We start from the raw sequence: 23,070 nt of genomic DNA on the forward strand, positions 1-23,070 counted from the left end.
TCGCCAGACTGACACAACTTCTCAAATATGATGGATAGTGTCTTAGCCGCTTCATCTGCCAGTTCCTTCAGGACCTGCAGATGTATTTTATTAGGTCTTTGTGCACCTTCAGGTTCCTTAGATGGTCTCAAACCTGATCCTCTCCTACAGTGGGTGGTTCTCCGTTCTGCCAGCCCCTGCCTTTGCCTTCTGCATCTTGGGCTGTGTGGCTGGAGCACTTGCTGGTGAAAAGAAGTTGTTAAGTACCTCAGCCTTCTCCATATCCTGGGTAATCACTTCTCCTGTTTCCTTCCAGAACAGGCCCACATTTTCCCTGGTCTCCCTTTTATCACTGATGTACCTATAGAAGCTTTTCTTGTTGCCCTTGATGTCCCCAGCCAGATTTAATTCTATCATGACCTTGTCTTTCCTAACTAGGTCCCTGGATGCCCAGGAACTTTCTCTGTATTCCTCCCAGGCTACCTGTCCTTGCTTCCACCCTGTGTAGGCTTCCTTTCTTCGTTTCAGTTTGTCCAGGAGTTCCTTGTTCATTCACTCAGGCCTCCTGGTGTTTTTGCCTGCCTTCCTTTTCATTGGGATGCATTTCTCCTGAACTTGGAGGAGATGATCCTTGAATATTAACCAGCTTCCCTGGGCCCCACTTTCCTCCAGGGCTGTATCCCATGGTACCCTACCAAGAAGGTCCCTGAAGAGGCTGAAGTCTGCTCCCTTGAAGACCAGGCTAGTGAGTTTGCTGTGTGCCCTCCTTGCTTCCCTAAGGTTCTTGAACTCCATTGTCCATGGTCACTGCAGCCAAGGCTGCCCCTGAGCTTCACATTCTCCACCAGTCCCTCCTTCATTGGCTTCTCTATCACTTGAAGAAGGACATTATCACCAACACATTGCAGGAGCTTCCTGGATTGTTTGTGCCCTTCTGTGTTGTCCCTCCAATAGATACTGGGGTGGTTGAAGTCCCCCAGGAGGACCAGGGCTTGTCATCATGAGGCTGCCCCTATCTGCCTATAGAAGGACTTGTCTATCTGGTCTTCCTTGTCGGGCAGCCTGTAGCAGACCTCCACTATAATGTCTTCTGTCCCTGCCCTCCCTTTAGTTCTGACCCGTAAGCTCTCTGTCAGTTCTTCATCCATCCCCAGGCTCCATGCACTCCAGCTGGTTATTGACATAGAGGGCGACATCCCCTCTTTGCCTCCCCTGCCTGTCCGTCCTGAAGAGACTGTATCCTTCCATTCTGACACTCCAGTCACAGCAGTCATCCCACCATGTTTCTGTGATCCCAGTAAGATCATAGCCCTGCAGGCATGCATATATCTCTAACTCCTCTTGTTTATTGTCCATGCTATGTGCATTTATATAGATGCATTTAAGCTTTGTCCTCAATGAACCTGACTTACTGGCTGGAATTCCTTTTTGCTGCCCTTCAGGTGCTACCCTGCTTACCTGAGGTCCCTCTCCAGGCTCTGGGTATCTGTTGCTGTTATTGGCATCAGACTGGTAGGAGTGGGATGGATTGAGGTTCCCCTTCTCACTGACTTTAGTTTCGAGACCTCTTCACCAGCTTGGCAAGCCTATGACCAAAGGCGCTCTTACCTTTCTCTGACAGATGGACCCCATCAGCCCCCAATAGACCAGGTTTCTCAAAGTGAGTCCCATGGTCTAAGTAGCCAAACCCGTGCTGTGGTACCAGTCCTGTAGCCAATTGTTGACATGCCAGATTCGACTGGCTCTTTCAAACCCCTTCCCTTTGACCATAAGAATTGATGAAAAAACTACCTGCAATCCAGAGGCCTCTGCCACTGCTCCCAGCATTCTTGATACTCCCCAGATGGCTCTTGGCTGTATCAGTAGTGACCACATGAAACAACAGCAGGAGATAATAGTCAGTGGACTCTATGAAGCTTATAGAAGTATAAGGGCTATCAATTTCTGTGCTCTGGGACATTATTAATCTACAGTTAGCAACAGGAAAAGATATCTTTCTGTTTCCTAAGGCATAGCATTGAAGTGTGGGTGCATCTGACAGGTTTCTGCACCTCATTTGTGAGAGGAAGGGACAGGACACTGAATTCTGGCAACGGATTCCTACATTTTCTGTAACTAACATCTGAGAATGAATCGGTAGCTTAGTGTCACTAAACATAGTCTGCTGTGTTTCTGTTACAGTATTCTCTTTTCTGATGGCTCTTTAACTCAACTTTTTGAGGGACTCTGAGTTGTAATGAGGACTGCAAGTAGAAGAAAATCTCTCCAGTGGGTAGAGAATTCATGAGTTTGCATCACTCTCTGAATGGGGTGCCAGGTTTACAGATAATACCTGTCTGCAATAAAAGCTTAGTTTTAAAAATGACTTATTTTCCTTGGCTGGGCTGTGAAGATTCCCTTTCTAGTGTAGACTGTGGGAAGGAATCTCCTTTTTTTCCCCAAAAAAATTAGAACAGGTTTTGAATGTTAGATTCTGAAGTGAGGAAAGAGGTGCATTTGTAACTGGGACACCACGGGAAGGTGTTTAAGGGAAGCAGCAGGTCATCCTTATAAGCTTCTGTTCTTCCAAATAGAATCTCATCCTTGGCTTTTATACCTCTGCTAGCATATGCCCTTACAGGCTGTCCTCTGCTGAGCACTCTTAAATTGGCAACCAATATCTTCTTTTTGTATGTGGCTGTGTCAGCCAGTGTTCCTGATTACATCAGTTTTTTTTAAGTACTGTTGTTTTGCAGTAATATTTTCGTAATGCTCAGAATCTATTAGATGCTTTTCAGAACAAACAAGAAAAAGTCCTCACCCTGTGTATCTAACAATCTACTTTTAGAACGTCATCAGAGATGTATCTGGAGGATGGGACTTCTTACAGGCAGCTTTTTTTTTATACTTTTCAGAGAATGAGTCACATGTTTTTGTGAGCAAAGCAGTTGGTTTAAAGATTAAAATTATAAATAATGCTCCACCACCCTTAAGAGAGTACTATTCCAGAAAGATTAGGCTCAATTTTCAACATCCTTTGCTCAATGTTAGTTTTCAGAAAGTAAGAGAAAATTGTAGGGGGGCTGATAAAGAATATGTGTTGACATAAGAATACTCTTATAAGAAATCTTTTATCCATTGTTAATGGATGGTATGCCTGAGAAACTAATCTATAAATATTTAATCAGACTGCAAGTCAAAGAATTTACGTAACCAAAATAACATACAATAATCATAGAATCATAGAATGGTTTGGGTTGGAAGGGACCTCGAAGATCACCTAGTTCCAAACCCCCTGCAATAGCAGGGACATCTCCCACTAGACCAGGTTGCTCAAGTCTCCATCCAACCTGTTTTTGAACACGTCCAGTGATGGAGCATCCACAATTTCCTTCAGCAACCTGTTTCAGTGTCTCACCACCCTCAGGGTGAAGGTCTTCTTCCTTGTATCTAGTCTAAACCTGCCCTCTCCCAGCTCCCAACCATTACCCCTTGTCCTGTCACTGCAGGCTTTGTAAAAAGTCCCTCCCCACCCTTCTTGTAGGCTCCCTTCAGGTACTGGAAGGCTGCTAGAAGGTCTCCCCGGAGCCTTCTCTTTTCCAGGCTGAACAAGCCCAACTCTCTCAGCCTGTCCTCGTTGGAAAATTGTTCCAACCCTCTGACCATCTTGGTAGCCCTCCTCTGGACTCTCTCCAACAGCTCCATGTCTTTCTTGTGCTGGGGACTCCAGAGCTGTACACAGCACTGCAGGTGGGGTCTCACAAGGGCAGAGTAGAGAGGCAGAATCACCTCCCTCGACCTGCTGGCCACAATTCTCTTGATGCAGCCCAGGATGCGATTAGCTTTCTGGGCTGCGAGCACACATTCCTGGCTCATGTTCATCTTATCATCCACCAGCATGCTCAAGTCCTTCTCCCTAGGACTGCTCTCAATCCGTTCATTGCCCAGCCTTTATTTGTGCTTGGGATTGCTTCAGCCCAGGTGCAGGACCTTACACTTGGCCTTGTAAGCATAACTATGCTACTTAAAAGCATGGCCTTTCAGAAATCATGTCATTAATAAAATGAGATTTTTAATTCTTTCCTTTCCTGCTGAGGAGTGGAAACCTTGAGAGTGAAGTGTAGGTGTATGTGCTGAAGTATTGACAACGGACATTACAGTCATTGCTCCACCTATACTTCAGTAAATGATTCAAACCAATTATTGCTGCTGTTAAGCCTAGAACATGAGGAATAGACAGGATGGACAGATAAATTTTATGGGAAAGCTTAATCTAACAGCATGCCAAAACCAGCTCTTACTTGAGCTTAGTGAGTATACAACGATGTGAAATAACAGTGAAAACTAACTCTGAGATGAATGTGGGGGCCACATGAGGAAGAACGGCCCAAAGAAAGATGCTACAGTGGTCATCTCTTGGGGACTTGATCATCATTTCCTGGTTGTCCCGAATCCACTGAAAACAAAATGAGTTGAAAAGGGAAGCAGCTTGCTTAGCCTTTAATGCCAAGCTCAATGGAAATTCAGATATCTTGATGTTGTAACTAATCTTTTTTTCCTTCATTATTCTTTAAGTATGCTGAGTAGGCATCTCTAGTATCTAAGAATATAGCACATGTTTCAATTAAGGATACGCTTCAAATTCACCAGTCTTTTCAGAAGAACAGCAATTCATTCTAAATGTTTAGCTTAATTTTTGGATTAAAGTAATTTTACGTAAATGTGGTATGAACTACACGATTTCAAAATGCTGTATAGAATCCTTAAATTTAACATCTACTAATAGGAAGAATTATTTAAAAAGTGTAAGGATGGAGAAGCTAAAGCAAGTGGACTACAGGCAGTTTGTCAAATTCTAGGAAATCAGTTTCAGAATGCCCAACAACATGTAACTTGTATTTGCAGATAAAGAAAGAGCTCCTGTGAAGATAGTGTATTTAAAATAAATAAACCTGTTCTCATGTGAAATTATAAGATGAGTTTAAACCAGCAAGATCCAAACTGTAAATAGAGATAAGGTACTGCTCCTAACTTTTTAGGTGTAATTTTGTGACCTTTTCATTTGGGTGTATGTCCTATTATCTATTTCTGTGAAGAGGTTTTTTTAGCTCCATTGAGACCAGAGAAGGGTAAACTTGTGAATTTGGCTTGAGTAAAAATTGTTTTATAAGCAAAGTGTTTCAGGCATAAGTATTTAAATTCCAAATCTAGTTGATGCTTACTTTTACTGCTTTAAGGTGATTTTTATATCCAAATACCAGAGTTGTGAGAATAGGATAGATTAAAGGGTTTGTTTCTGAAAATAATCAGAGTATTAAATAGGATATTTTTTCCAAGCTTATGTCATCCAAGGTGCAGATCACAAACCACAAGCGCAAGACTATTCCAAAACAGTAACACACTAGCTTGAACTGTCTCAGGCACAGCAGAACGGCAGGAAAATAGACAGATGGGCTGATGTAGCATTACTCCAGTATGAGCAATACAGAATATAGGCATTGCATTGCAACACAGCTTCTAGTGTGTTGTCCTTTTTATTTGAGATAAGACTTTCTAATCATGAAATTATCTCAAACACTTTAGTAAGGAGTTGAGACTTCTGGTGTTTTCAGTATAGCTAGCAGCAAAGTAAATTGTTCTGCAACTTAATAAAGAACTAGCATAAATTCAAACCTGTAGACTGACATAATGCAAACCTGAGCTTCATTCAGGTTGCTTTCTATAAGGAAGACAGAACAAATTTGCACATTATTCAACTTGTAATGAAGCTTGAACACTTATTCCTAAACGTACATTGAAAAACAGTGTGTAAATGTTTTGCCTAATTTTCACAGAATGAAGAACAAACAGAAAAACTCAGTTATTTGCAGTACTTTATAAATGTGATGACAAATATTTCATTTAGGATCTTGCTACGAGTAATCACTAAATCATCTTAGGAAGACATTGTGTAGGAAAATTCCCTAAAATTGTTACTTACATCAGTAAAATATAAGCCTAAAATAATAGATGATATTGTAATGTATTCCAGCCTACTACCTCTTAGTGAAAAACCACAAAAGATCCAAGCCTTTTCTTTTCCTCAGTGTATAACAAATTTTAAACTGTACAATGCCTATAAATTCCCAGGAGTTATGCAGAAGGTAAGTAGTTTCCCATTCTAAAAGAGTTTCAGAATATGTACAAATCCTGCATATTTTTTTGAGGCTTTATTGAAATTGTTGTGGTGTTTCTTTCCAGTGTTTTTGATGAGGAAAACATGAAGGACAGACTGGCACTGTTATCTGACTGTCCTCTTTTGTAGGTGGTGTAGATATGTGATGAGCCCTTTTATTGCATCTCAAATCTACTGAAACACACAGTGACTAGAGGGTATACAGTGTTGGTAGTTGCCTTCTGTTTTGAGCATTTGCATTATTAAATTCAGCGACAAATTGGGCCAATTAAGGTAACCTTTAAATATCATATGTTAATAAGAAGCTTAGCAGCAGTGTTACAGGCAAGCTTGAACCTGGAGCAGTAAAGTCCAAGGAGATCTTAGAGGACATAACTAGAGACTGAGAGGCACTGAAAGCATAAATGAATCCCTCAGTACTGGTGGAGATGATGTATTGGTTTGTTTAGCCAACGGGGCGTTGATGGTAATGGGTTGGGCTGCAGACACAGGACGTAGAGTTCGGCGTCAGTGACCAGCTACCAAATTGTAGGCAGTGGGGACTAACTGGAATATACAGTCATGAAGGAAACGGGAACAGTCCTTGCTGCCAGCAGATAGGTTTATGTGTTTTTGTCTTTGGGGGTTGGGTGAGATGCCTGTGGAATTTGCAAAGGTTGCAGAAGTTTGGCATGATTTTAGAGCTGATGTTATATTCATAACATTCTGTTCCAAGGCTCTGGCTTGGGCTGATGAATCTGCGTTACTTAACGGTAACGCCCTAGCGTTCTTCTCCTGAGGGCTCGGGTTACTCAGCGAAGTTAATTATGTGGCCACATAAAACTTTGCAGTTATTGTAACGTGTTGTTGAGATTTTTCTGGTGACATTTAGATCAGCACACTTCAGAAATTCAGGATCCTAAACTCAATGAAAGTAGAGAAAATAGTCAAAAAATATCAACCAAACCCCACGGTCTGATATGGACTACTGTGAGCATTTTTGGCTGCCCATGCACAAGTTACTGAAACTAAGAGAGGTGAAAAGAGAGGCTGTGATATTAAATAAAGTAATGGAAAGATGCAAGTGGAAACCATAGAAGAGTTTATTTTGTTAATTCTAGCAAAGAAGGGCTTTGAATTCTGTGTGTAAATACCTCCAAGTCATAAGGATGCAGGGCACCGAGAGAGAGCTATTTAAGCTAAAGAGCAATAGCAGCCAAAAGTCAAGTAGTTTTAAGCAGTTTGTAAGTAGGATTATGCAGGAATAAGGTTCTTAAGCATTGTGTCACTGAGTTTTGAAACAGCCTTCTGATGAAATGAGTTTTAAGAAGGAACTAGATGCATTTCTGAAAGAGGTGAAATGCTGTAGGAAGGACCTCAGTGATGCAGGAATTCCTTCCTGGTGTCCCTCCTTTGCTGTCCTCTCTGCATCACTAAAAGAGAATAGTGAAATTGAGGTTGTATTATTAACCTGTTGTGGTTTTGTAAGCATGTTACTGTAAGACAGCAGAGCGGTGACATTTTAGAGCCATTACTTCACTGTAATGGATCCGATTAGTTTCCGTTTACTAAGTCATGTATCATGGCCATCTGTCAGAGAGTCTTATATGGGCAGCCAGTAAAACTTTGCCATTACATAGTTATACGGAGAGGCAAGAACAGTAATTTCCCAGCCTTCTGATGCTGGAGTGCAAATGCTGATGGCCCTAACATTTTGCTTTAATCCCTTTCCTGCTGGGGGTAGCTTTCTTAGTGGCTCAGAGTAGCTGGGGCAAGGAGGGGGGGACTCCTCAGTCATTCCTCTGAACGTTGTCCTTCCACTTCTGTGAGCTATATGCATCACTTACTGCTTTCCTCTTGTTAACCATGAAATTTAAGCAAATTTTTATGAGAATAAAAGTAAGAAGAACCATGGGTACCACAGTATTCATAAAAGATAAGGCATGTAGCATCTGGAGCTTTCTGCAGCTTTCTGGCAGCCAGAAATAACAAGCGGTGTTCCCCAGGGCTTAGTGTCGGGGCCAGTCTTGTTTAATAACTTTATCAATGATCTGGGTGAGGGGACTGAGTCCTCCCTCAGTAAGTTTGCAGATGACACTAAATTGGATGGGAATGTTGATCTGCTTGAGGATAGGAAAGCTCTGCAGAGGGACCTGGACAGGCTGGATCAATGGGCCAAGGTCAATTGTATGAAGTTTAACCAGGTGAAGTGCCAGGTCCAGCACTTGGGTCACAACAACCCCATGCAGCGCTACAGGCTTGGGGATGAGTGGCTGGAAAGGTGCCTGGTGGTAAAGGACCTGGGGGTGATGGTCGACAGCCGGCTGAACATGAGCCGGCAGTGTGCCCAGGTGGCCAAGAAGGCCAACAGCATCCTGGCCTGTATCAGAAATGGTGTGGCCAGCAGGAGTAGGGAGGTGATCGTGCCCCTGTACTCAGCACTGGTGAGGCCACACCTCGAATGGTGTGTGCAGTTTTGGGCCCCTCACTGCAAGAAGGACATTGAGGTGCTGGAGCGTGGCCAGAGAAGGGCAATGAAGCTGGTGAAGGGTCTGGAGAACGGGTCTTAGGAGAAGCAGCTGAAGGAACTGGGGTTATTTAGTCTGGAGAAGAGAAGGCTGAGGGGAGACCTTATCGCTCTCTACAACTACCTGAAAGGAGGTTGTAGTGAGGTGGGGGTCGGTCTCTTCTCCCAAGTAACAAGTGATAGGACAAGAGGAAATGGCTTTAGGTTGTGGCAGGGGAGGTTTAGATTGGATACTAGGAAAAATTTCTTTACTGAAGAAGTGGCCAAACATTGGAACAGGGAGATGGTGAAGTCACCATCCCCGGAGGTATTCAAAAAATGTGTAGACTTGGCACTTCAGGATGTGGTTTAGTGGGCACGGTGGTGTTGGGTTGATGGTTAGACTTGATGATCTCAGAGGTCTGTTCCAACTTTAACAATTCTATGAGTCTATAAAATTTTATAAAACATTCATTCTTTTTTCTTCAACTTGTTCCCCACCCAGTTGGGTTTTTTTAGTATCAGAAGGAATGTTTAAGTTGATTATATTATTGTTGCAGGTGATGCTGTCAGAGCATCTTAATCACAGTGCAAGGCCATCTTTTAATCTAGTTCTAGAACCAAAGCTAAATTTAAACTTGTATCTTCTTAGTGGCAAAGATGATGATAAACTCATGTTATACATTAATATCTCTTGAAATACCAGTTTAGGATAATACAAGGTAATTTAAATGCAGCTTTCCCAGTTCATATATTTGTAGCAAAATCACAACACTAGGTAGTGAAGAGTGAGAATGCGCTTTTTTTTGCCATTAGTCCCTCCACAAAACTGTGGAATGAAAGGAAATACTCACATTGGCCCAACCGTAAAATAAGGCTATGTGCTTTTGAAGTCCCTTCCAACCTTCATGACAGCAGTTTAATTCATGAGTCTCTTAGCTCTCTCAGTTAATCGATGAATAGTTACTTGGAGCATGAAGATGTCCATAAAGTGTGATAAATATCTGTAGTTTTCACTCCATTTTTCTTTTTCCCACCCTTTTTTTTTTTAATATGAACATCATGCATGTTCACCCTCTGGGACCTTTGACTTCTGCCAGGACGGTAGTTCACTTGTGATTCATATGTGAACTTCAGAAAATGTGGACACTTAGTAATGATTTCAGGGATATGATGTTACTTCCATCCTTTTAAGCTTTTTACATTTATATAATCACTGTGTCTGGAATAATATTAAAGACCATTGCAAATAACATTTATTTGGGCAATTACTCTTTCACAAGACTGCCAGGCAGATTGCAGGGTTATACCAGATGTTCTGATTTACAAGCACTGTTGCTCATCTTACGAAGTAAACTTATATTAAATCAGACCAAAACAGCTTAAAAAAACCCTGCTGCATAATAGGTAAATCAATCAAACATTTTCTTTACTCACAAAATCAGCCTATGGAAAACTGGAGTAGAAAAATCGCTGAATAACTGTCATATCAATGCTGCTACTGCCAGCAGAAACGACAATTTTTGTAATGTTTGAATTTTTGTCTGCTTGTGTTGCAATACATCAGATTTAATCTTAAAAAATATAAATCAATGTCTTCTGAGAACATTTAGCGACAGAAAAGATTATCTATCCTGTGATAATTCAGGCAATAGCAATGATTATTTTTCTCATCAGAGCCTCTCAAATGTGATCTACAGCTTGCTTGGAACATAAAGCCAGCATTGGACGTAATACTCCAGATGAAGTTTTATAATAACTAAGAAAAAATTAAATTTTTGCATGTCTTGCACGCAATGCTTTTGTTCAGGTGTCAGTAGGAAGCTTTTTCCATCTCTGTGTGAGAACATTAAATCTCGTTTAGCTGGTGATCCTTAGTAATTCCTCAGTCCCTTTTGAAAAGCAGTCATAACCAGGCATCGTGCATGTTAGATTTGTGCAATTGTATTTTCCTGTCTAATGTGGTAGTTTTGTAGTAGCGTTGGTTTTGTAGTAATGTGTTGGGTTTGATCTTTGAATAGCATCCTGGTTTGGGGGGGAGTATCTTCAATGATCAATTTTGTTTGCAACTCTACTCCTCATTTTGCCTTCTACATTCTGGGTCATCTGCCAGTATTCGCCCTGTCCTGATCATTAATAAAAACTTGTGACTCAGGTACCAACACCAGCCCTTGCAAAATTCTATTGAATATAAAATTCCAATTAGATAGTAAACAAATCAGCAGTTGGAAGAAGTCTGGCCTGGTAAACTAGAGTACAAAACGTGTGATCTATGGTTGCCTTCCTTATGTTGTATTGTAATTGTATATTTTTCTCCAACATTAGAAGTCTGAATGCAAGAAGTGCCAGGTGCTTATTTCTGTTGACAGTCTTATAAATATTTAAAATGCATGTTCCTTCCATGCTTGGCACAAAACTGAAAAAAACTAGAATTTCATCCCAGAAGTTCAGAACTAAGGTCAAGCCCATGTGCTTGCTAATTAGCAGTTTTTTGCTATCTGTGTTCTGCTCTCCTCAGAAAAATTAAAACAACAGAACAAAATCCCAAACATATTTTTTTAAAAATCCTATTCATTGTTTCAGCAAATACGGACTGAAATTCTGTTTTCTCAGTTGAAATTGTCCCAGCGTGCTGTGGAAGTATGGTTGCATTTGTAAGTGCTCAGATACTCTGTAAATAGCTGCTCGGGGTGTTGTCAGGAATCAGTGACAGCTCTCACTTAGACTAAATCTGTAAATTCATGGTGTAATAAGAAATGCGAGCCAGTGTTTGCATGTCCCCTTTCTGATTTAAATCTAGAGAAGTTCTTTCTGTGATTATTGCGGTTCTTTGGTGGTGATGAGAGACACCCATGTTCATTGATGTTCACTGATCTATGGAATATTTCTTCTCTGTGACCATCATTTGAGACCTGCAAACGCGGGTGACAGCAGCTGTTACTGACAGTACACGGCAAAATTTAATTGGGCATCTGGAGCCCAAAGCTCAAAACGCTATCAGTGTTTGCATCTTCCACTTTTAGAACTGCCTTTGCTGCAGAAATAGTGAAGTCCCCACACCGTGGCACTAAGGGGTCATGTTAAGCACGGAATAAATCAATTTAGAGACATACGGTGACAAGTTGTGTAATAGGCCCCAAGTAAAGTACTTTCTTGTCGAAGATAGTACAGACTGTATTACAAAGTGTTATGCAAATTAAATGTCAGATACAGCCAGATCTCACTCATACAAATATTTGTAAAAATCTACTGATTGTTAATTTATTCACGTGTCTCTAGATCATGAAAATGTCTCAGATGTTAGCATCACTGGTTTAGATTCAAGTTTCAGGCTGGAGATCCGGTGTTTGTCATTTTCTATTAATTCTTTTCTAGCATGCAACATGGGAACAAAAGCAGTGCTACGTGATTTATTTAGATAATTAACAGGGTTTTTAAAATAAACAATGGCTGGTCTGGCAAAGGCTGAACTTCACCGGTGAACCTGACTCCTCAAATAACAACTTTACTTCTCAAAAAAACTAATTCTCAGCAAAATAAGACTGTTTTTACTAGCTGCTCTGCAGGTGCTCTTTTTCACGCTCTGGTAATTAATTTTGTGATGTATCCTTTTTGCCCTGTTTATCAAATTTATAGCAGCAAAATTCATTTTACATCAGCTCTAAGTAAAACTTAACTTTTGCTGTTGTTCTTAGTATGTGCTGAGAACTGTTTATAATATGACTAAGAGAAATTTTGGTTAGATGAGGTTTTCAATTTGAAGGCAGTCTGGGGTTTTTATCAAGGTTGTGACTGGCTTTCATTTGATGTAACTTTTTCGTACTCACTGATGGCTCTTTGCTTATCTGTAGTAAAGATACTGCACATGGTAAAAATACCATGATATTACCTTACTGTGCATTTCAGTTGGTGAACACAAACTGCTTCTGTGCTACAGCCTCATCTATTAAAGACAACATTATTATGCATCCAACATCTTTTCAAAACATGAACTGCGAAATGTTGGCAGTAATGTCTTGGCAAAGGCTTTGCAGGGTTACACCCAATTTGAGGTTCTTGATCAGTCTCCACATTACTGAGAGCGTTGCAGAGGAATCAGTAAGCAAACCACAAATACTTTCTTTCAAACAAGGCCAGAGCAGAGAACAGCAATCTGACCTGTAGGGTTGGTATTATGTGAAGATTTGTGAGCTAATTCTGTTAGAAGATGATGATGAGGAAGGATGAATAAATTTGATGTATCATCAGAGTTATTTACAAGGTTTTTATTCAAAGTCCAGTTCCCTTAAGCAGAAGAGAAATCACAGAGGTGATAGTTTTGTGGCAGATCTGAACATCTTTTCAGCCTATCATTTCCTACTCATAAGCTCTGTAACATTTAAGATTTGTCCACAGGTGGTTAAATGCTAGGATGTTTATGCAGAAACAGTACTGTTCCAGTATAAGAATGCCTTGCCCTCCCTAGTTTAATAAGTCTAATACGTTTAGTAAGTCTCCTGTAGTCTCATCAACATGTGTTTTTAATTTGATTTCTCATTCTATTTTTACTTCTTCAATTTCAGTCACTCACATGGTTGCATCAGAGCACTCTGCATTTTCCTCTTTTGGACGCAGAGACGGCCCATTCATTTGCCTGCTTTCAGTGAAGAGCCAGGGCACCTCTGTTGTTTCTGTGGCATTTGGGAATTCATCCTTCCCCAGCCATATCATCCTCACCTTTTAGATCTACAGCATCAGACTCTAGAGGCAACACAGCTAAAATCTTGTGAAGGCTGTGGTTAGAGAAAGGAACTTTGACGTTTCTTGGAACCTAGCTGTGTTTATAGGGACATTAGTAACTAGGGCCACTAGTTGAAACTGTCTCTGATTTCCCAGCAAGAAATATGGCTATGCTTGAGCAAGCCATTGACTGGGCTTTTCAGCACTGATGAACATTAATTCTAAATTTCCAGGCTTCAGTGTTTGATGTCTCAGTACAGTGTTGAATCACTGCAGATGATACCCATTTGCTGACTCTGTAGACTATCAAAATCGTATCTGAAGCAGGGGTTGAAGCCCAGAAGGCTGGAGGAGACTTCACCTCTCCACAGACTTTCTGCAGCAACAAAGCATGGGACTGGCCCAGCAGTCCTCACCCATCTGTGAGTCTGTACATCACAGCATCTCGTCAGGGATTAGTTTAAACGGAAATGTGCTAGACAGCTTGCTTTTACATCTCTTTGCCTGGGTCATGAACCACAACCGGCACAGTGTTGGCGACGTGTACCTCCTTGAACTATGCTCCATGTCCTGGTCTCCGCCTGTGTGCAACTAGGGGGTGGCTGGTTAGATTCCAGCCTCATAAGCTAATCGGTGGATATCAAAGGTTGTAACGTGCCAAGTTTCTGTTGGCAGCAGCTTTAGATCTGAGCTGCCAGAACAAGAAATGCCTCTGAAGCCAAAGGTTACCAGAGATCCCGCTTGCACTCCAAGAGCAGAGTCCTGCCAGTCAGTAATTGCCACACTGATGTGAAAGTGATGACTGCTTTACTCATTATCCTTCTCTTAGTTTAGCATTGACTGTCTGGATCTTACTTGGCAAGTAGATGCTTATCTGCCAAGCACTGCTAGTCTTGTCTTTTCTGAGCGTTCTTCTCATCTGATAACTTATTTTCCCTTTAACCCACAGTGCTATGTATTCTACATCAGTTCATTGCTGTACCTGTTCAGTAGCTTCTAAGTTCATCCAGAGCACAAAGAAAAACAAAAACCCAGTGGAATTTCTCTCTCAAGAGATCGGCAAGCTGGATCTCTGAGGAAGGTGCATTGGTGGGATCTTACCCATCTTCAGTTCCTGAACACCTGTCATGTAACAAGCGATGGTGATTGTGGACTTTCTGTCCTCTCTGGCAATTGGCCCTGGTTTCATCCCTGAACTCCTTTTCATGCCCGATTCCTCTGCTAGAACTTATATTCAGAGGGAATTGTGCGATTTTTGTACAAAAAGTGCTGCATCTTAGCATGTAGTTTCCTTTAGGCTTTAATAAGGAAGGATTGTTTCCAGGAGGAAAAGTGGGTCCAGTTCTGCCCTGGCAAAGGCTCAGATGTAACAGGATGTTCTCCTGGAATACACATGTGGGCTGGGCACTGACTGGTAGTGCTGTGGCAAGCAGGTAGCCAGTATCTAATGTGCCTTCACCTGGAGGTGAGTTCCAGGGAGACTTGTGTGCTCAGCTGCGTGCTGCTGGAATGCCACAAGATTCACACTTTAACTACCAATATGTATAAATTATTCTCTGTAATGTATAAAACATATTTGCCATCTTTCATAGGGTACATTTAATCTCAGCAGCATAGTTAATTAAATGCTGTCATGTTTGTGCCTAGGTAAGGCCCAGTAAGGGAGGGGGTGGCCAGTGTCATGGCGTGGTGTTTCAGGAAGCAGGAAATGCTGCATCACTTCCCCGGGGAATCAAATAGGCAGTGGCAATCACAGACTTGTACCAGGAAGACATTTGCAGAATGTCTTAGACAAACGATATAGAGACCCATATTATTCTTTCATAGGATTGCAACGAACCTTCAATCTTGCAAATATTTCTGCAGACTAATGGAGGGGATTGGACAAAAGGGCTGCCGGCTCAGCTGTTATACAACCCTTAAGCACTGAAACCATGTGCAATTGTTTTTAATGGAAAAAAATAAAATTGCATCCAGGGTTTTGCTAACCTTACCTAAGTAATAAATACAGTAGAATATTTGTTGTCTTTATAAAATTTAAAATTTGAATTTAAAAATAAGTTAACAATTTAATAATTAAAAAATACACAATTTTATGTGGGCATGTACTCACATACTAATCTGCCTTTTACCTCTCAAGTTAGAATAGAAAAATATTTAATAATAAACAACAGAGTTTGCAGTCTGTTAGTGATAGAGTCAGATAGAGTAGCTTGTGGAGGTAGAGCTGCAACAGGCGTATTTGCTCTGAGATTTAATCTAAAACAGATTGGCAACTCTTGTCTTAAAGAAAAACAGATTGGACAACTGTAACATAGAATAAGAGAAGGGCATGGCACAAGTTCTCCTTTATTCATAACTTCCCTTCAACCAGTCAAAGAGTGAAAACCATAAAGCTTGCAGTAACACTAATCTTGCTGGTCCCTCAAGCCTGTGGCATCATCTCAGTATAACTAACAGCTTCCATATGGGCAAGTGGCCCCTCCCTCTTGAGCTACAGCTGGGCATCTGAAAAGCACAGGATGAGAAAGCAAATAGTAGAAATGAAGCTGTGGACATGGATGTGTAAGTGACTTCCATCTGCTAAGTTCCTAACCCTAGAAGAAATAATAGCTCTGCCTTAAAGCATTTTAACTCTATTACTGGTTGGTTGGTTTTTTTTTTTCCTTTCCCAAAACATATAATAATAGAATTTTTATCTTTATTCCCACCTCACAATGGAGATAAATTTCCTCAAGGACATAATTTTCAGTGTGATTCTCATCCTTAAAAGAAATCGAGGTAACTATCTGTACTTATTATAGCTTACTCTTATTTCTCCTTCCCTCATGTCTCTGTTATGAAACTTACCTTCTTTGTCTTTCTAAACAGCTTTTATTTTTTAAGTTAGGCTTCCAAGAAACCCATTTTGTTTCAAGTCTGTCACTTTTCACTCTGTATACATTTTCATAAAGAGATGAATGATTTTAAGTCATCCTTGTTTTCCAGGACTATCTCACTTGTTGCAGTGAAAATTGAACAACAAACAAGGTTGGGGAAAACTGGTGGGGCTTTCACCAGAGGGACTGTTAATAATATTCAAGCATAGAGTCAAAATTTCATTGCAGAGCAATTTGACCCTGTCGCTAAAAATATACGTTAATGCTGGTGATAATCTTTTACTATCCCTGAGCGTCAGCTAGAGCGAAGATAGCTGAAGCCAGGTGGGTATTAGTGAAATGAGTTATTCTTGGTCCATTCCTCACATCCCTATCATGCAACACAGAAACCCCAGTCTACAGTTCAGCCTCAGTTTGCAACTGCAGGGGTTCTGTTGATGTCTTTTTCTCACTTTGAAAACAGCAAAACTTCCACAGTGAACACTGGTGGAAACACTGGTGGAACACTGGTAATTTCCAGTAGGCTCCGATCTTGATGCCCTTCAATGATTTTTTTTTTTCCCCTTTTTTTATATGCATTGGAATTATAGTGACTTATTTGATGTTTGGCAATGAGTTGAGTATATTTATGAATAAACATTGCCATTATATGCAACAAAAATTTCACTCTTAGCAAAATCCATTTGCTCTGAGGAAATAATATATCTCCTAGTCAGTAGGCTCTGGACAAAATAAGACATCCTACTGTAAAAGTGCACCAGTTTAACTTTTTTTGAAAAACTGAAGGATGTTGGGAAGCCAGCAGCACAATAAACAGTTTCACAGTTTGCTGGGCATGCTACCTTCTGCATTCTCCACTGGCACTAAAGGCGGCTACTTTACAAATGGGAAAGATTTTTTTTTCAATGATATACCTCGCAGCAATCTCAAAGGCAATGGGAACCTTTATTTTGAGTATTTTCAATATATTGACATTGTCCTTTTATGCAAACTTAACTGTAAAACACTCTTGAGATACTGCATAGAAAATACAAATAGGAAAAAACATATATACACTTTCATAAAAATAGAATACATCTTGGCAAAATTGCTTGTGTACAGTGTATTGACATTATTGAACCAAACTTACATCATCTTTGGAGAAAAATGTTCCATATGCAAAAAAACCCAAAACATTTTAACTGACTGAGTTGAGAGTACTGAAATGGATATGGTTTTGAGCTAAATAAATGGCTATACCAGAATGTCAGAGTAAAAAAAAAAAAAAAAAAAGAAGTTATAAAATACCTGTTGTATAAAGTAGAAGTAGCCATGTTGTTTTTACTTCCAAAAAATAGTGACATCTTTAAACTTCCACGGAAATTAAATGTACCAGTTTCAAATTCTACTGAAGATTCTTTAGCTGAAAAAAAACCCTTTAATATCATTTGTTTCACCATTTTAACCATCAGGTATAGTCATATTTGTTTTTTTGAGCACAGAACACAGTATATTACAGCCCTAATTCTATCAGGTATTTGATAAGGAAAAAAAATCTAATAGATATAAAATTGCAAAACACTCAGCAAACTTTAAAATATGTAGACCACTTGAAATTACATTTTTTTCTTCTGGTTAGGCTTTTCTTTAGTTGCTTTCAGTAGAGGCTACTCCTTGTTTACTGCTTTGACCACATACTTCAGCTCATACTTTGATTTGCTCTGCTGGTTTTCAGAACAAACTGTGGAAAATGACTACTCCAGTGTAATAAATAAAGCAACTGGTAACACGTTCTCAAAGCCGTGGATTTTCCTCTTGAATTGCAATAATGGGACTGAGGGCAGCCTCAGGGAAAAGAAAAGAGCATAGCACCACTTTCAAGTGACATGGGTCACAACTGTTTGGCAGACAGTAGAGTCAGCTGGAAGTGGTAATATCCACCGGCATTTACAAATGTGGTTAAAATACTGTGATTACTGTCAAGTAGTTTGGGTGTTTAATAGGGATAGGCTGACACAGCTATATAAACAATGAAAGTTGTCCGATACTCAATACTTCCATCGACGCTGTAGGACAAGGCCCTGACTCCCATGCGGTAAGTCTTTGGCTCTCGCAGCGGTCGGGTGGTGAACACGACTCCTTTCAAGTTCTCATCTCTCAGGGCAAATGGGATTGCTGGGTCCTCGTCTGCCATTAAGAAAGTTGTCCTTGGATGCATGACTTGATCATGAGTATAGGCAACCAGACGGATTAAATCCTGACCAGCAGCTATGCCGAAGGGGAGGGAAAGGAGTTTGTATTCCAAGGCGTAGGTACTCAGATCACACTCCAAGTCATTGGCCGGGCAGTTTTTGAGACAGAACCTAGGAATAAGCAGAGGACTTTAGCCCAGGGAGAAGGCAAGTACTGCAACAGGCCTTAAAGGAGAAATGCTTCCCCTCTTTACCCTGTTGCACTAAGCAGACTAAACTTCCCTATGAAGATAGTATGCTCATGCACTATTTATCCATTGTTCCTTTAAAGTTGCAGCGCAGTTTAATGTCCCATTTTCCCTCAACAGGATCATCTCAGAAAGTGCCAAGAGGCCATATAAAGACAGTGGATACAATTTTTGTTGTTGAAGTCAATGGTATATGTTTTAGTGACCTTGCTCGAAACATTAGAGTTGGAAAGGCTAGTTTAAAATGTATTGGGCAGCTCCATTTGAGGTATCTGTGTGTTAGGTCATAAAATGAAGAATCTGGAATCAAGAAAGGCAGAGTAAATTTTACTTCTATTAATCAAAAATCAAAATAGGAGATCTCAACTAGCTCTGCTTCTCAGTGCTAACGAAGGTCAAAGGACATCACCCATTTCAACTTAAAAGTCACTCCAGTTCAGTTTGATCACAAAAGACAGTGCTTTCAACAGAGGCTGCTCCTTGCTTACTGCTTTGACCACATACTTCAGCTCATACTTTGATTTTTCTGCTGGTTTTCAGAAGAAACTGGAAAATGACTACTGCAAGCTATTTGCCTGAGTATATTAAAAGATTAAAATAAATTTTTTTTTTCCAGAACAGGGAAATGAATAGAGTAACTTAAAACCAACAAAACTTACCATGAACTGTAGCATTATTTTCATGACTAAAAGAATATATTAAATGCTTTGAAACTGACAGCAAGTTAGGCCATTAGAGAAGTCAGAAACCTTAGATGCAGAGGTAGCCCCATAAGTGACAGATGACTGACACTGCCCACCAGGGTTCATAAAGTAAAGGAACTTTACGGTGCTCTTTCCTTTTGAACTAGTAGTAAAATGCTGCATGAATACTGAGCACCAGCCAACTCACCTGCAGCCACTGCCTTCTGGTTCTGGTGCAGGGGAAACATGGAATACTGCTGCTCAAGAAACCGATGGTCATCTCAAATGTTAAGGCTTTACCTTTTGCTAGTATGAGCTTTACTGGTGTCAATCAAACTTAAAGTTTCTTCTTTAACGAACACAGGTTAAGGATCCAACTTGGGGTGGGTGAAAAGGAGCTGACAATAAAACTTACCCAGAAAGAGGCTCTCGCTGATAGCTTGGTGGACAAGGTGTGTCTATGCACTGGTAACTTCCTCTCATGTTGAAACACATCTGATTTGATCCACAATTAATGTTCTGTTCAAGGCACTCATCGATATCTGAATGTAAAAAACATGCAAATGATTAGTTGCTGGTAGAAGAATTGAAGGGTTAAAAACTATCTGGGTAAAGGCTGAGCAAACTACAGACTGTGCCTCTACACACAGTGAAATCTTTCAGAATCCTGGCTTGCTGTTTGAGCCGTTGGTTCCAGTAATGCGTATTTATTATTGTTGGTATTTTATTACTGTGCAGGATGGCATATTATGCAAGGGCTGCCCTACAGCCATGATCCAACATAAACTAGTTGTTTTATCAAGAGAGGCTAATTAGGTCAATTTTTTTTTTTTAATTTTTTTTTGTGGATCAGAAAACCTGAAAGTACCTTCTTTTGACAGAGGCAGGTTAAGGATTATACCGGGTTTGACCCTAGAGCTGCTGTCTGCTTGCTTGGAGTTAAATGTGTAATGTAAGGTCACACAAGGAAACTTCAGAGAATAAGTTGCAATTGTCTAGTTCGCTGCTGTTTTATGAAGTGTTAAAATGTGAAATACAAAAACTTCCGAAGCTTGACATTTTGAATGCCAAATCTTATACATCAAATTCAAAGAGGTGGCATACACATGTACTGAATGTGATTTGTATCTTGTTCATTTACAAGTATATTCCTGAACACTCAAAGGGATCTCCGTACCTTGACAGGTTTTGCCATTTGGCATAAGGCGATAACCAGAGGGACAAGTACACTGGTAACTTCCCAGGGAGTTTCTGCATTCATGCTGACAGGTATCTCTGGTTTCACATTCATCAATATCTATAGAAAATAAACAAGAACATGTACACATCAGGATTATTTGAACCTGGTACTGAACTGAGAGTCCTATTTATATACAAGTGTATGGACAGAGTTGGTGGAAGTTGTCTGGATCTTGTTTTTTGATGGGGTTGAATGTGTAAGATGAGCAAGTCCTTTCACATCTTACCTTTATAACTTTTTAGTAATTAAGTCAGCTTTGAGGGGATCCTCACCTCTTTTGATACAGCCATAATATGTATTCTAGCTGCAGAGACCAGTCATGATACAGAGTTTTGGGAAGACAGGGGGGTGTGCAATCTGCATATGTCGACAAGGTTATACAAATACAGTCCTGCCCCAAAGAGCAAGCTGAGCTGCCTGATAATAAGGTCTTAGGCAATATGCTTATGAAACGCCCAGATTAGTTATCTTGCCAGAGGAAGCCTTGAGAGTGGGGGAGTTTTTCTTACAGTTAATTCCTCCTCAGGCAAAACTGTTTCACTTCCAAACTGATCTTCCTCGTGCCATGGGGATGAATTAAGCTCGGTATCTGGAAAGACTATCAATAAACACTCTTCTTAACAATTTTTTTGAATTTCCCTCTCAAATATAGAGGTACCAGACTACTTTATGTAAAATTTTCAAAGCAGACTAGTGTGATTTAGACACAATTATATATAACTATAATTTCTTTTGAATCATAATTATACTTCTGACTAATTCAGGAGAGCAGTAGAGATCCTACTCAAGTTAGTTTCATGCAAGAATTAAGACTTGCATGATTAAAACAGTGGAAGGAAGGTCTTTGCTTCCCCTCTCTTCATTTGATTGACAGGTCTTGCAGTAGATAAAAATGCAAACACAGAAAACAGAAGTGACTGGAAATGTATGGTATGTTATCAAATCCTGATGGTTGTCTATTGAAAGAACTTTCTTTTAAAAAAGCCTCATTTCAGTGTATTTTTCATATTCAATAGTAATTTCTAAATTTAGATGTTTATTCAAATGAAACAGAAGTACAAGAATATTAACTAATTCAAACCAGAAGCTGGAGTGAAGATGACAGATTTTAGCTTAACCCTTCCATCAGCAGTAGCTGTATTCCTAGGTCTTTCAATTAAACTGCTATACCCATAACAAACTGCATATATATGACTACTGAAATGTCTTTATAATGGAAATACAAGGTTTGATGTCTGCCTATCAATATTTTTTTTAATAAAAGTATCTTCGCATTATTCAGCATTATATATTATATATTGCTAGATAATTGTATAAATAATTCTCATTGCTACAATCTAGCTGTAGATCACTGTATTTATCCTGGAAGGATACTGTACCTCCTACGAAGTGTCACTGGCATATATGCTAGGTGGAGGCATGTAGCTAACGCACCACAAACTGCTGTCTTAAATGCACTGGGACAAGTTCTAGTGAGGCCTAGACTGTGGTACCCTTAGTCCTGAACTCGTCAGTATTATCACAAAGTAACTTTTTTTTTTTTTCTTAAAATACTCAAACTGTGAGCTAAGTTGGCAAAATCTGGTTTGAAAAGCATATTTCAAAAGATGAACTGAGTTTTTATACCCCCATCTGTCCTTTGTGTAAAGCACAGGTCTGGCAATCCTTCTGGAAAGACAAGGCGAGCCCTGGCTCAGAGCACAGAGGTGGCCCCTCTCCTCCCCAGGGCTGTTCGGCTTTACAAGGCTGAGAGGGGAATGCACTCTAGGGAGGCTGGGCATAAGCGCCCATTTTCTGGCTCTAGACCAGCAGTTACAGAGGGTCTAGATTCACAGACCCTACCTACTGCTGCAGGAGAAAAACCTGACATTTCTAGCTTTTGAGCAATAGTTTGTTGGGGGTTTTGTTTGTTTTTTAACTTCTTAATTTCTTCATATTTAGTGCAAATCACCCAATGAACAGTACAGGCTGCTGTTCCTTTTGAGTTTCACAAGGAGCTGAATTAAATTTACAGTACTTCGCTGATAAGCCTCTGAAAAGCTCATGGAGTAAGGAGGAAGTGAGCTAAATGCGTGATAGTTAGAGGTGCCAAACACCTTTGTTTCCTGTTGGTCTTAGAGAGTGCTCTGAGGTTTTGCACCTCTTAAAAAAAAAATAAAAAATTGAGCCAGAGCTTGCCAGTTACCATAACTACCCTGCTCATCACAGAAAAAGAAGTGGCAGTGCTGTCATTGTCACAACTTACGACAAACCTCCTATTTGTTTACTTATAATCAGTCTCTCCACGCTCAGTGAATTACATTATAACCTGCTATATATCATAACTACAGATAATTTAAAAGCTTCTGCTTATATGGCCCATATGGCAGTGACTAACAATCCTGTAGCAGTGCTGGCATTGGCCCTAGTGTGCTCAATTCTAAAATCTTGATTCAAAACCTTTTTGAACCAGATTATTACTACCATCAGTGGGAGTCTGACATAAGCAACATCTGCAGGACTAGACTGGAAC

General features: G+C 40.2%; 1 protein-coding gene across 1 annotated transcript in view; it reads right to left on the bottom strand.

The window, feature by feature from the left end:
- Positions 1-18,191: 18,191 nt before the first annotated feature.
- The window catches only part of HMCN1 (hemicentin 1), a 223,361-nt gene continuing 218,482 nt past the window's right edge, over positions 18,192-23,070 (bottom strand). Inside the window, exons 105-107 of the mRNA XM_086463037.1 lie at positions 20,496-20,615; positions 19,734-19,860; positions 18,192-18,558 (exon numbers count right to left, since the gene is read on the bottom strand). Coding sequence (XP_086319163.1) covers positions 18,192-18,558; positions 19,734-19,860; positions 20,496-20,615 — 614 coding nt within the window. The remainder of the gene's footprint in view (positions 18,559-19,733; positions 19,861-20,495; positions 20,616-23,070) is intronic.

The sequence above is a fragment of the Leptosomus discolor genome, chromosome 3, assembly GCF_034619465.1.
Source record: "Leptosomus discolor isolate bLepDis1 chromosome 3, bLepDis1.hap2, whole genome shotgun sequence".
Lineage (NCBI taxonomy): Eukaryota > Metazoa > Chordata > Aves > Leptosomiformes > Leptosomidae > Leptosomus > Leptosomus discolor.